The sequence below is a fragment of the Hyaloscypha bicolor genome (genome assembly GCF_002865645.1).
Source record: "Hyaloscypha bicolor E unplaced genomic scaffold K444scaffold_17, whole genome shotgun sequence".
NCBI lineage: Eukaryota > Fungi > Ascomycota > Leotiomycetes > Helotiales > Hyaloscyphaceae > Hyaloscypha > Hyaloscypha bicolor.
In genome coordinates this window covers 31522-46263 of record NW_020194519.1, presented here as the reverse complement: position 1 = coordinate 46263, position 14742 = coordinate 31522, and the positions used below count along the sequence as shown (strand labels likewise).

At 28.9% G+C, this 14742-nt stretch overlaps 2 protein-coding genes across 2 annotated transcripts; both read right to left on the bottom strand.

The window, feature by feature from the left end:
- Positions 1–1019: 1019 nt before the first annotated feature.
- On the bottom strand, positions 1020–3145 carry K444DRAFT_659891 (FAS1 domain-containing protein). The gene is made up of 4 exons (XM_024886402.1): positions 2540–3145; positions 2367–2492; positions 1914–2254; positions 1020–1838 (listed from the first exon to the last, which is right to left on the bottom strand). The coding sequence occupies exons 1-4, from the start codon at positions 2981–2983 to the stop codon at positions 1466–1468; spliced, it is 1284 nt and encodes a 427-aa protein (XP_024741520.1). The 5' UTR covers positions 2984–3145; the 3' UTR covers positions 1020–1465.
- A 9598-nt stretch (positions 3146–12743) lies between these two features.
- Positions 12744–12923, bottom strand: K444DRAFT_486786 (uncharacterized protein; the record flags this gene model as incomplete). Its single annotated transcript, XM_024873125.1, has 1 exon — positions 12744–12923. A coding segment is annotated over one exon (180 nt), but the record flags the coding sequence as incomplete, so codon positions are not given.
- Positions 12924–14742: the final 1819 nt, after the last annotated feature.

Sequence of the window (14742 nt, the reverse complement as noted above, 5' to 3'; positions counted from 1 at the left end):
TCTTATGGAACTGGCTAAGGAGTTACTTGACCAAAGGTCAAGCCTGCGCTGGCTGGGATTGCTTTCAAGACGTCGACAAGTTGGCCCCGAGAGTGAGTTACAGCTTCCATCCTGGATGCCAGATTTCAAAGGGGGCAGCAACCTGAGAATCTGTCATGACACAGCAGAGAGTATTGCAGAGCGGTTTCGGAGACCCAAAGCATCTATCGACTTGGAAACTGGCACTCTGACTGCCAAAGGTGTGCTATGGGATAAGGTGCAATCCGTTCACTTTGAAGAGGGAATAGATGGATGGTCTAACGCGTACCCTGCGCCGTGTAAGCGCATCCTCTGTTGGTTGATGGCCGCCGCGCAACGCTGTCAACATACCTATCCGACGGATGTTTCGAGGCTTCAAGCATTCGCCAGGACGTTTTTCGCAAACTATCAAGTGGATGAATTTCAGGTCTTCGCCTGAGCTTTGACGGAAATTATCTTCGATTTGTGTGGAAAAGAACGGGAGCACATCTCAAGAAGCCAACAGCTGGGAGGAGATATTATTAGGGACGTTCGAAATATCTGCTGGGTAAGTGGACTGTGTGCAAGCAACGGTCCACACGAAATTATTCTATAATCTTTCTGGGGCAGTTCAACTCCTGCGCTCGCAGATGGTTGGGTTTTCCCTGATCATCCTCTTCACGGACCTGACCCGAGAGGTAACCATACCTTTGTTAACACGATCGTACAAAGAGTAGCCGGTGACCAAGCGCGCTTCATAGTAACAGAAGGGGGATACATGGCATTTGGATCGTATGTTATGAGGCGAGGCGATTTGATTTGTTATCTGTATGGCTCGGCTGTGCCCTTGATTATCCGACCAGATAATGGTCACTACATTGTGGTTAGACCGTGTTTTCTATACGGGATCATGTAAGGAGAGGCGTGGAGGGAAGGCAGTGATGTTAGGACATTTGAGTTTCATTAATAACAGATAAACTCAGAGAGGAGAGCGGACCTGAACTTTATGTTATAAACACGTTGGGACGATGTAAAGTATTCTTCTCTATTCAATATATATACTTTATATATACAAATATACAAGCTTTCTCTTTGCTTTGCATTATATAATCGATCCTTTCCTTTCCCATTTTGACTCGATACTGACGTCGATGCGCAAAATACTACCACCATACTCCTTCAAATGCCATTATTCCCCCATCCTAAGTAAAGTGAATTGAAGCCCAGGGGCCTGATTACATATCACGATCTTCATTTCTTCTTGCCAGTTGGATCAGATCCTCATTGCGGAACAGAACAGTCCCTATCGGGGGTTTTTGTAACGATGTTTTGCCCGACAAAGTACCGACTGCCCCACCTCCCCTTCTGTCTTGAGAAGCCGAACCCAGAGGCATAGCCATTCAAGCTAGCACCTCCAATTCCTGGCCTCCATCGCAGCAGACGATGCATCGGAACGCCCTTGCCGCTCTCACTCCAACTCCATCGGTGGCAGCGAGCTAAAACCAGCCGCTAACTCATGCGGCAGATATCCAGCATTCAACTCCTTCGCCGCTGGGTCCTTCGTCGCCAATTCTTTTGCAGCCGGGTTCGCATCCATTTCTCGCGGGGGAGCAGAGTCGGTTTGTCTTTTTCGAGCGGCTTTGCGTTTTCGATGGAGGAAGAAGAGGAGGGCTAGGGCTAGGAGGATGAAGACGGGGATCACGACGGCGATGGCGGCTATTCCGCCTGTTGAGAGGCCTTGTTGCGATGGTGAGGGGGTGGGCGAGGGGGAGGAAGAGGAGTTCGTGGTGCTCGACGGTTGTGGTTGTTGGGGGATGGTTTGGTTGAAGGGCATAAGGAAACTGGATTGTTTCTTGTTAGATTGATTCGTCTCTGCGGAGAGGAGATGCGAGGAATAGATGAAAGGAGGAGGCTACCTATCGACAGTATGGACTACGCCATTTGCAGTCATGTAATCGGTCTGGAGGATCTTCGCCGAGTTGATGTAGGTATCATTTCCGAGCCTCGTGATAGTCAAATTGTCCCCCTGGTGACTCTTCAATACTGTCCCATTCACAAAGCCTGGGCTATATAGAACGGTGTTAGGGACTAGGTGGTAGTTGAATAGTGAGGTGAGATTATCTGCAGCTATTGTCGTTGAAACACCATTGAACCAATCGAGTGCAGCTTGTGTATTAGGCAGAAAAAATGTCATGTTGGGCGTAAATGTGGCAAAGTTGGCAAAAGCGATAATTCCTGTGGTATCCACTGAGAGATACTATTAAGAATTAGTGCCACGGTTCTTGATAAATGTAAAGGTAGTACGCAGGATCAAGTTGCCTCTATAAACACCTCACACATATCAAAATGAATAAAAGCAAAGGACTCACATTTGCTTTGTTCAGAATCGCAATCAAGTAGGACATATGCGCCTGCGCTACAAGATTTATAATCTGTTGCGGAATACTGAGCACTGAGTTGATAACTTGGACGAAGCCATTCAAACAAACAATGTCCTGTCGAGAGTTTAGTGTTACGCGCAGATGTTTAAATGCATACATACCTTCTCGTCAGAAGCGATAGTTGTAACAGTTTTGTTATCCGAGAGAATCTCAGGATCACCTCCAGGCCCATTGATCAATTCAACTCGCTGGCCGCCTGGAACGATTGTGACATTTGAATATGAGGAATTAGTAAGGCTCGTGACCACGAACTGAGGCTCGTTGGTGAAATCTATCGTTGGCCAGCTTCCGTTGAGGATATGGTATGACAAAGTAGCCTCGATAATGTCTGCACTAGGAGTGCTATTGCCATATGCCGTGGAAATCCATTGCGCGATGGCATCATTCGTTGGCGCTAAGAAGGTAAAGTTTTTCGAGTCATGAAGTAAATTGTAAAGGTTGGACGAGCTGTTGACAAAGGAGAAGAGTTTACTGAGGACGGGAATGCCCTCTAATGTCGGGATGATGGAGGACGGGAGATTCTGCCGAGGTTTCCGCGAAGCCATCGAGACTTCTGAGCGCGGAAGGAGGAAGAAGTGAACACGGAGATGTGAGAGTATCTCGGTCGTTTGGACGATCGAGCTCTGAGAGCGGCGCAGATATGATGCAGAAAACGATACCGAATGCGACGACCATGCGAGCAAACATACGGATGCGCGACGCTTGGCAGCTCATGTTTGGGAAGTGGGAGGGCGTGGGTGATATCTGGCATTCAGCCTTAACCGCCGCTACGCCAGAAGGAGCGCCTCGCGTGCGGATAGGAGGATCTAGCGAGTGAGATACTTCATATACGGGTACGGATGAGTTCCATGGCCAGTCAGAGGCCAGTCCGCAGATAGATCTGACATGCGTGAAGATCAATGGATTCGATTGGTTCAGCCCGCGAAATTTCGTGTACTCCCTACAGGGGTGTTTAAATGTAAACCAGTACTTAACTACATACAGCAAGAAAGGCTGACACCGAGGGAGGTGACTGGTCAGACTACCCTGCGATTCTAGCTAGTTCGCCGATAAAACCCTTGTAAACAGGTGACTGGTCAGACCACCCTGCGATTCTAGCTAGTTCGCCGATAAAACCCTTGTAAACAGGTGACAATTAACATTTATTTCAACGTGTAGGTAGTAGGGAAGGTTCAGCGTAGACCCAAAGGAGAAAAGGAGAAAATATCCTGGTTGCCGAAGGTCGTCGACTTGCACGCGGCCCAGTAGAAGGGTTCCCTGGTCAACCGGCCACCCTAGTCAACCGGCCACCCACAAATCAACCTACTCACTAATTATTTTAGCATGCAAGTTTGGTAGATCGATCTTTAGTATAGCAATAATCCATATAGCAATTTAAACTGCTTTTGTAAGTTTATTCGTCGCAATTTTTCCCCTTCAAATTAGTGATTAAAATCAGGTTTAAAGCCTGAATTTACAGGCGGCCTGCCATACTAAAAATTTAGCGAGGAACACCAAAAAATCTCAAAAAGCTATATTTCGTAGTTTGCACCATAATCGTGAACTTCTTTTTACTCTAATATGCATTTTCTTAGACCTATTAATCTAAATTATGTATATCTTTAGTTTTAGCCAAAAATATTACGTGGTTGAATTATAAAATGATTATTTCAAGTGGCCGGTTGACCAGAGAACCCTTCCAAGCAGAGACGGCCTCAGCAACCCGGCCACCCACATGTTGGAACAGCAGAGTCGCGAGCCGCGGTGGCTTTTGGGGGCGATACAGGATGCTTCTTGAGACGGGTCGCCATCGTCTGATAATTTCAGGGAGGGTGTACCTTGAAACTCCTGGGGTGTGGGTGTGATGTGGGTGTTTGGTATTGGGTATTGGGTGTGGGTATGGGTGTAGGTATTTGGTGGAGGCATTCCAGGTTTGCTTTCCTGGTAGGCTCGAAGGTTTCACCTAGGGATAGCCTAATTTATTAAATTTATATAAATAATATTAGTCTGGGCTAATAATAAATATATTATATTTATATAGAATTTATAGTATTTATATAATATTAGTATAAAAAATAGGAAAAACAGAGAGAAAATAGAGATACTTAATTAATATTAAGAGATATTTAGATAATTATATGAAATTCTATCTATAAGTAATAGTAATTATAGTAACTCTATTAATCCAGAGTAAGTTATAGCCTATTTAGGAAGAATACCTATAAATAGTATTATTTATTATAATATTAGTTTTCTCAAATACTTATATATACTACCCCTAGTTTTATCTAATATCCGGCTAAAAGTTTACTTAACCTTAATAATAATATAAAAAAATAAAGAAAAAGAATTAATAATTATAATCTATAACTTAATTATAGTTATCCTAAAAATATTTGGAATTTTCCGAATATATTAGGGAAATTATAAATCTTTTAGTATTTCTTATTTGGGTAGTTATTAGGTAATTTCTTTTTTTTAATAGTTAGACTTAATATTATACTAAAGGAGCTCTTCTTTTTACTCGGGGAAAGTAAGTTATTCCAGAAAGCAAGTTATTCCGGAAAGTAAATTATTCCGGAAAGTAAAATATCTTATACTAGCCTTTTTTATCTTTTAAAAAACAATAATAGAAATAAGCTATATAAAATCTAATTAATATATTTTATTCGTAATATTATAATTATATATTATATATTTAAGAGTTAAAGTTTAAAATAAAAGAATAAAGTTTATAATTAAATAAAAGTTATAATTATATTATATATAATAAACTTCAAATATTAATTAGAGAAATTAATAATTCTTTTATATTATTATATTATTATTAATTATATTATAGGTTTTAGACTTATAGGTTTTTAATTATATATATATTATTAAAGCTTTCTATATAATAAAGGCTTTTTAAAGTTTTATAAAAGAAATAGAAATTAGTTTTATATTAAATTTAATACTATAGTTTTATAATTTATTAATTTATTTTATTATTTTATTATTTATTAATAAATATTATATAAAATATATAGTTTTTTATTAAATTTATTTTTATAAAAGAAATTAATTAAATTAATTCTAATATAAATAATAATAAAAGCTTATTTTATATTTTATTATATTTTATAAAAACTTTATTTATAAGCTTATTTTTTTTAATAATTTTTATAAAAGAATTTTTTAAAATAAAAAAATAAAAAATTTCTTTTTTAATAAAATAAATTTAAAAAATAAATTTAGATATAAAAAACTTTTTAGGATTTAAATATTTAATTTATATTATAGAAAGTTTTTAAAAAATAAAGAACTTTTATATATTTCTAAAAAAATAATTTTTAGATTTTAATTTTAAATTTATAATAAATATTTTTTTTTAGAAATAAATCTTATAATATTAAAAAGACTATAATAAAATAATATTTATTAAAAGTAATTTAAGACTTATTTAATTAATATATTTTAAATATTTCAAATTTATTAATAAAATAATTACTAAATTATATATTTAAATAATTAGTTTTAAAATTAATTAAAATTTATATTTTAAAAAATATATATATATTTATTTTTAAATAATTTAAAAAAGTTAAAAAAAGTTAAAATAATAAAATTTAATAAAAATAATTTAATTTTTAAAAACTTTAATTTAATAAATTCTAATTTATAAAATTATTTAAAAAAAAGAATAAATTCCGAAAATTATATAAAAAGGTTATAAATAATATTTAGGTTTTCTTTAGATTTTATTAAAATATAAATTTTATTTTAAATATAATTTATTAAATTTATAAAAATATTATTTTAATTATAAATTAAAAAATTATAAGTTTAATTTTTATATTATTTATTATAAAATATATAAAAAAAATATTATAATAAAATAAAAACTTATATAAAATAAAATAAAATAATATATATTATATAAAAGTTTAAATATTTAATTATAAAAATAAATTATATATAAAAAAACTTTAGCTTTTATTATATAATTAAAACTTTAAAATTATTAAAATAAAATAATTTTAATAAAATATAACTTATTATATTATATTATATAAAAAACTATATAAAACTATATTTTTTAAATTAATAAAGTTTTTAATATTTTTAAAATTAGAAATTTTTAAATCTTTATTAAAATTATAAAATTTTAAGAAATTTTTATATTTAATATTTTAGAAATATTTAAATATTTTTAAAGTTTTTTTAAAAAAAAGAAATATTAATTTATTATATTAAAAACTTTTATTTAATATTATTAAAACTATATAATAAAATAAAAATTTATTAATTATTATATATATATAATATTTATTATTTAGAATAATTATATTTATTTTTAATTAAAAATAAAATATAAAATATAAATTTAAAATATAAATTAAATTTTTTATTAAATTTTTTTAAAATTAAATTTTTAATATTATTAAATTATATAAATATATATATTTATTATTTTTTTATATAATTTATATATTATATAAAAATTATAAAAATTTAATTATATTTAGCTAAAATAATAAAGCTATAATTTTAAATCTAATTATTATTAAAGAAATTATAATTTAATTTAATATTATTAAATTTATTATATATTTTTAAAATATTTATTTCTAGTTATATTAATCTTATTTAAATAATTATATAAAATAATATATTATTTTAATATTTAAAACTTAATTTTTTAGAAAGTTTTTTTTAAAAATACTTTTTTATAATAATAATATAAATTTATTTTATAAATATTTTAATTTTTTATAATTTTAGTTTTATTAGAATTTTATTATATTTATTTATTATATTTAAAAAATTTTATATTTTTTAAAAAAATATTTTTTTCTAATTATAAAATAAATTATTAGTTTAATATATTTAAAAAAAAAAAGCTATTATAATATTTTAAATCTAAAACTAAAATATTAAAAATATATAAATATTTAATATATTTAATAATTTAAATATAAATTAATTATAAATTATAATTATTAATATATATATTAAAATAATATAAATTAGATTTTAATTAAAAATAAAATTATATTATTAATTTATATATTATTTTTAATTATAATAAAAAAATAAAAATAGAAATAGCTTTAATTTTAATAATAAAACTTATTTTTAAATATAAAAAAAATTCTAAAAAAAAAAAACTTTTAATTTTAAATAAAATAATAAATAAAAAATAAAAATAAGAAATAAAAATAATTAAAAATAATAAATTATATATATAATTTATAAAAAATTTTTAAAAAAGAAAAGAAATTAAATAAAAATTAAAAAATTAAAAAATTAAAAAATTAAAAAATTAAAAAATTAAAAAAATTAAAGAATTAAAAAATTTAAATTTATTATTATTATTATTATTTTTAATATTATAATTTCTAAATATTTAAATATTTTATAAATATATATAATATATTTAAAATATATTTAAAAAACTAAATATTATAAAATATATATATTATATTTATAATATTTAATTTAATAAAATTAAATAATATATAAATAATAAAAATAAAACTAAAAAAGCTATTATTATATTATTATTAATATTAAAATTCGAATTTGAATTATATTTATTATTATTAATTAGCTTTTTTCAAATTTTGGGTTTTAAATTAAAAATTATATTTAAATAAAAAATTAGTTTTTTAAAAAACTTATTAATAAAAGTTTTAAATAATTTTTTTTATAATTAATTATAAAAGAAATTAGTAAAATTAATATAATTAAAAATAAATTTTATTTTATTATTTATAAATATTTTTAATAATATTAAAAAAATATTTTTTTTATTTTTTTTATTTATAAAAATTAAATTTAGGCTATATTAAAATATTATATTAAAATATTATATTAATAATTTAGAAAATTATTAAAAAATTATTAAAAAATAAATTTAATATTAGAAATTTATAATACTATTTTTTAAATATAAAAGAAATATTAGAAATAGTTTAGTTTTAAAATTATATAATATAATTTATAATTTTTATTAATTATTTATATAAATTTAAAATTATTATATAAATATATTATTAAATTAAATATTATTTAAAAGAAATATATAATAATTAATATAATATATTTTTATTAATTTTATAATAAAATTAAAATTAATAAATATTATATAATTAAATATAAAAAAAAAATTAATTAAAATAAGAAATTAATATATAAAATATTTAAGAAACCTAATATTAAACTAAATTAAAGAACTTATATATAATTAAAAAAAATTATTATTTTTTATATTTTTAAAAAGAATTTAATATTAGTATAATTATTTTTTTAATAATTATATATATAATTATAAGATTTAAAAAATATAATTATATAATTTTATATTTTATTTAATTAAATAAATTTAGAAATTATATATTAATATTATAATATTATATTTTTTATTTTTAAATAAAAATAATTTTACTAATTTATATATTATATATTATATTATATAATTCTAATAAACTAATATTTATAAATATAGTTTATTTAAGTAATTTAAAATAAATAATAATTTAGAACTTTAATAAATTAAAAATTTATAAAATTATTATTTTAGTTTATAATTTTAAAAATAATAATATAATTAAAAGAAAATATTTATTAATAATTTAAATTTTCTTTTTTTTATAATTAAAAAAAAAGTTTTAAATAAATTTATTATTATATATTTTATTTATTAATTAAATTATTATATATAATTTATTTTATTTTATTTTCTTTTATATAATTTATAATAAAAAAACTATATTATTTATAAAAATATATTTTTTAATTTAAAAAATATTTAAATAAAATAAGATTTATATTATAAAACTAGATTTCTAAATTTGGAAAATAAAATAAAATAGTTTTTAATTTAAGAATTTTAAACTAAAAAAAAGCTTATAAATATAAGAGTTTAATATTCTAAATATTATAACTATAACTATTATTATAGTTATATAATATTAAATTTATTAATAAAATAATAAAATATAATATTATTTTTTTCTTTTATATATAATAAGATAATTAATAAATTACTAGATTCGGGGAATTTAAATACTACTTTTAAGAGCTAGCTAACTAATTTCTTATTATTCCTATATTTCCTAAACTCTAGTTACTATATCTCCTATAGCCCTATATAGCCTGAGATATTAAATATAATTACTTAAACTTTTCTTATATTTATTTTCTTTATTTTTATTTTTATTTTTTATTTCTAAATATAATAAAATATTATTTTCCCGAAAATAGTAATTCTTTAATTTATAGCCTAAAATATATTTAAGTATTTCTATTATTTCTTATTTAGTCTTTTCTTATTCTTTCTTTTTATTATTTCTTACTATTTACCTTTTTTTCTTTATTTTTATACTTTTATTTTTAAAAACCTTTCTTTTTTACTAATTTTATACTTTTTTTTATTCTCGAGTTCTTTTATAAATTACTTAATATTTCTTTATTTCTTACTTATTATTTACTAATATTTTCTTTAATATACTATAGCTTAATTATAATATAATAAAGATCTTTTATTTATAAATAATAAAACTAATAATATAATAAATACTAATATAAATAGCTTATTTAATTATAGTAATAATAATAATAATAAAATAGATATTATAAATATTACTAATATAAATAGCCTATTAGAAATTAATAATAATTTAGATAATAATATATTACTTTTTAATAATAAAATATAATACTTTCTCGAATATTATTTTACTAAAATAATAAACCTTAATATATAATAGTTCCGGTAATAGTAATATAATTCAAAAACTTAAGATTAGCTTAACTAGATAAAGAAATACTATATTAAGTAAAAGAAATATATATATTACTAGTACTAAGGCCTTTTACTAATCTTATTATTCTAGATACTATATTTTTATTAAAGAGAATCTAATCTAATACTTCTAAAAAATTAATACTTAGTTTCTCTATAGCTTTTTATACTAGATTTATAACTAGTAATAAAAAAAGAAAAAATAGAAATAATCTAGTATTAGATATATAAGCTTATTAGAAATATTCTAGAAATAATACTAGCTATAGTATAAGCTTAAAATAAGTAAAAAGATTAATAAAATAGTCTAATAATAGAATTAAAATATAAGCTATATCTAAATAGCCCTTATAATTCTCCTAGCTATTTAGGGATTTGGATTCTATTACTAATAAAAGTCTAGATAATTAAGATTATAACTAAGAAAAAAAGTCTAAATAATATAAAATAGTCGAGTATAATAATATATATTAGGAACTTTACTAAGTTTATTTATATATTTCTAGTTATAATATAAATAATTTTTATAATTAGCTAGCTTTAAATCTAATTAATTCTCTTTTACTAGCTTATAAGTATTATAAGTAACTAACTAGAGGCCCTAGTAGAATTCTACTTCTAATATCTCGAGCTAATCCTAATCCGGAATTCATATATAGACTAGCCTCGACTTTTTATTAAGCTAACTAGCAAGTATACTAAGAGTTATTTTAGTATAAAAAATATATAAATCTAAGACTCTAATTCCCGTATATTAACTAGCCTTATCCCGTTCTACTAATTATAGTAAAGTAATACTTTTCCTATTTCCGAGATTATCTTTAATCTAATACTTGTCCTTAGTTTCTATATTTTCTTACTTGGTATATTCTTTAAGATACTAGCCTTTAAGTTTCTAAGTATTAATTTCCTAGAGAGATTCTATAGCCTCGATATCCTAAATAGACTAAATAAGTAATAGCTACTACTTCGGGAAATACTTAATAAGTAGTTTATTTTCTATTAGGCCATTTATAAAATATATAATATCTGTATTATTTACAAGCTCTAGCTCTTATTAGACTTAGTATAATACCGGATAAAGAAAGGCAGCCAGATTACGGGCTTTACTAAGATTATAAAGCCGTATTATCTTTATAACTCGGCTATTAAGGGGCTAAATAAGAGTTATATATACTTCTTTTCTATTCTTTTTATACGGGTATATATACTAATACGAGATACTTAATATAATAGATATTAGTAATTCTATATAAAACCTTATTCTCTAGTATTCTAGTATTAATACCTTCCTTAAATACTACCTTAATTAGAGGATTAATATTAACCTTTTAAAGATCTACTATAGTATATAGCTGGAGAAGGAGCTAATGCGGTTTGCGTATTTAATAAGCCAGTTAATTAATCCCCGGTGGCTATAGAAGTTAATACTATAGTAGTCCGTATCGGTCAAGTACCTTCCGTATATTATAAAGTTAGCCTAGTATACTAACTGACTCTCGGGGGCTCCCGAAGGCAGCCCGCAAGAGGAGAAGTACTAGAGAGCTTGTCGACGCCTGTAAAACGAGATAGTATAGTAGCGGAGGCTATTCCTGGTTAAGATTATCGACCGCTTCAAGAAGGAGCAGCCGGTAATTAATAGCGAACGGTAACTCTCCGGCGTACTACGGTATAGAGGAGGAGAGGTCTCATTTCTATATTTGGCGTAGCAGGCCCACCGGCAGCGGTGTTCCTATAATCATCGAGGCGGAAGGGCAGGCGCGGTCGGAGCGCGACGTTGTACTGAGCCAGGTGATCTCATCCGTAATGTCGCATAAGAGGCCGACGAAGTGTTTCTTGTATCTTGGAAACTAGCAGTTGGCGATACGCGAGAGGATCCGTAATTATACGACCCCTGGTTCTCTTAGCAGGCACTTTCACAACAGACACATTAAGAAGATGTTGGCGCAGTAGCAGATGGACTGTGGCGTTTGCGACATGAGGCTTTTGTATCGGATATATCTCCTAAACCACGCAGAGCGCTTTTATGGAACCGTCTTACGGCGTGTTATTTTGAATTAATACCAGATCACATATCACTTGGGCCGCAAGTAGATACCAAGGTAATGCGCTTTCTGCGGGGGTCTCGGCGGCATGGGCTGTTTATTTCCCACGGTTATTATCCAGCTCTTTCCTTTAGGGTTCTTAAATATTATCTCGTCTCTATAGCGTATTGGGGTCTCAGTTTATTATTTGAGACAATTGGTCTATTTATTTGAGATGTATATATATATAATCATTATAGTTTTTTGTGCTTTAATAATCTGACTTATATCACAAACATTAGCCCGGTAAACCGTCCCTTAACCCCTATCTACTAGCCCCTCCTCTGCCCTGAGCTTTCGCTCTGCCCTACTCCGATATGGAATGATGCTTGAGACTTGCACGCTTTGCTTCTATATCATGCGGAAGGAGGTTTACTAGTATTGGGTATGACAGTTACTAAACTCCCGTTAGTTACGCCCTTGAGACCTTTAGAAGCAAGGCTAGTGACTTGTGATTTGCTCTTTAGTCGGTAGCCAGGATGCGAGATTAATAGAATAATACGTGAAGTAACGCCCAGTCCGAAGAGAACGGATGATAAGGGCTACGTCAGCATTACAGAACTCTGCTAGGTCATAGGCCTTATTAACCAATATCGATTGCCGTCTGCTTAATCTTTCGCTTCTTCTCTTGGGTGGTTTGACAGCCATAACGAGGGAGATTATTCTTTGAAGATTGAGAGAGTGAGGTACACGGTTCTTTAAATATTCTAAGCTCACGTATCCAATGCCTGAAAATCTGCAACGAATGCTTGGAACAAACATGTCCCAAATATTGGAAGTTAGGATCCCGCGGCTATGAGAAGTTGAAAATGGAAAGTGATATCTGAAATCTGAAATCTGAAATCAGAATCAGAAACTAGGAAGTCAATTTTATGATTAGCGCCTGAATTTTGCCTAGGATACAAGGTCTGAATCCAACTTCACCTTCTGCCTCGCACAGGACCACCAGGGACCAGCGTCGTCTGACTAATCTTAATCACATGGGATCAAAGCGTACTTCGTATCAGGGGTAACAATTCCAAGACATAAAATGTCCGCTTTACCTCGAAAGGTAGTATTTTAGCAGAATACAGGTATTCTATTGGATGATTTCCCTGCTAGCGTAGAACTTGCTAGAATATGTTTTGGAACTGTTACCCCGAGTACCAAAGTAAGGTACTGGATTATGGTTATGGCATGTTCCTCTAATCCCAATCCGGGTTGGCACTGCTGCCACTCTCCTCCCAATCCCAATCCGGTTGGCACTGCTGCCATGTTCCTGTAATTCCAATCCAGGTTGGCACTGCTGCCACTATCCTCCCAATCCCAATCCGGGTTGGCACTACTGCCATGTTCCTGTAATTCCAATCCAGGTTGGCACTGCTGCCACTCTCCTCCCAATCCTAATCTGGGTTAATACTTCCCAATCCCAATCGGGGTTGGCACTGCTGCCATCTCCTCCCAATCCCAATTTGGGTTGGCAGTGCTCTAACCCCATTTGGGTTAGTACTACTGCCATTTACTTAACCTTAATTTGGGTTAGCACAATACTGCGGCAGTTATAACAAAAGTTTATTAAAAGTTACACGTGACGTCATGTGACATGTTAACCGTTTATGCTTATATATTTTCGAAAGATCTATAAAGGAATACTTGGACAAACATTTCCAAATACTGAAATCCGGGTTTAGAGAAGTTGAGAATGGAAAGTGTTCTCTATACGGATTTGCGACTCGTGCATTTTCAACAGGTATGGGAACGGGCCGCCTATTACTTTCGAGGAACGAAAAATTGACGAGCAAATAGAATTCAATTCCGGGTGAGGTCTCTTGTTTGGCTGGCGTTTGCAGGCACGCGCTTGCAGTAGCAGTGACAGGAAGCGAATGGCAAATGCTTGTTAGTCGAGAACAGCATTGTGCCGGCGCATATATAGCCAACCACGTTTCAAAGAAAAGAACATAATATTTTTTTTTCTCTGTATCTTGATTGGCTCTTCTAAGGTTGGGGTGCGGGTTTTCCTCCATTTCTAATGGTGTTACAAAAGCCGGCGCTAATTCCTCAGATATTTCTAAGACTAGTAGAATTCTACTGGTCATAGCGATCCCGCTTTCCTTCTTCCTGGATACCTCCCAGACTGGTAGAATTCTACTGGTCATACCGATCCCGCTTTCCTTCTTCCTGGATACCTCCAAGACTGGTAGAATTCTACTGGTCATACCGATCCGCCTTTCCTTCTTCCTGGATATTTCCAAGACTGGTAGAATTCTACTTAGTGTGTGTGGGCTCCGATAAGCTCGATAAGCTCCGATTAGATAATCGCGCTAATTTTTCGATAATCGATAATCGACCATCGATTACGATAATTATCGAACTAAGGCCTTGGCAATACTACAGGGCCACTACAGGGCCAATGCGCTATATTTATAGGCCTCATACCACCTTTTCTTTACTATAGCAGAATTCCGATTTAGTA

What these genes read in the sequence shown, in the direction of transcription:
- K444DRAFT_659891 (XM_024886402.1), bottom strand. Translation starts at nt 2,983, where the DNA reads ATGGCTTCGCGGAAACCTCGGCAGAATCTCCCGTCCTCCATCATCCCG. An exon ending in CTATCGCTTCTGACGAGAAG is followed by an intron (nt 2,493 to 2,539) that starts GTATGTATGCAT and finishes AACTCTCGACAG; the next exon opens with GACATTGTTTGTTTGAATGG. An exon ending in GTAGTCCATACTGTCGATAG is followed by an intron (nt 1,839 to 1,913) that starts GTAGCCTCCTCC and finishes GAAACAATCCAG; the next exon opens with TTTCCTTATGCCCTTCAACC.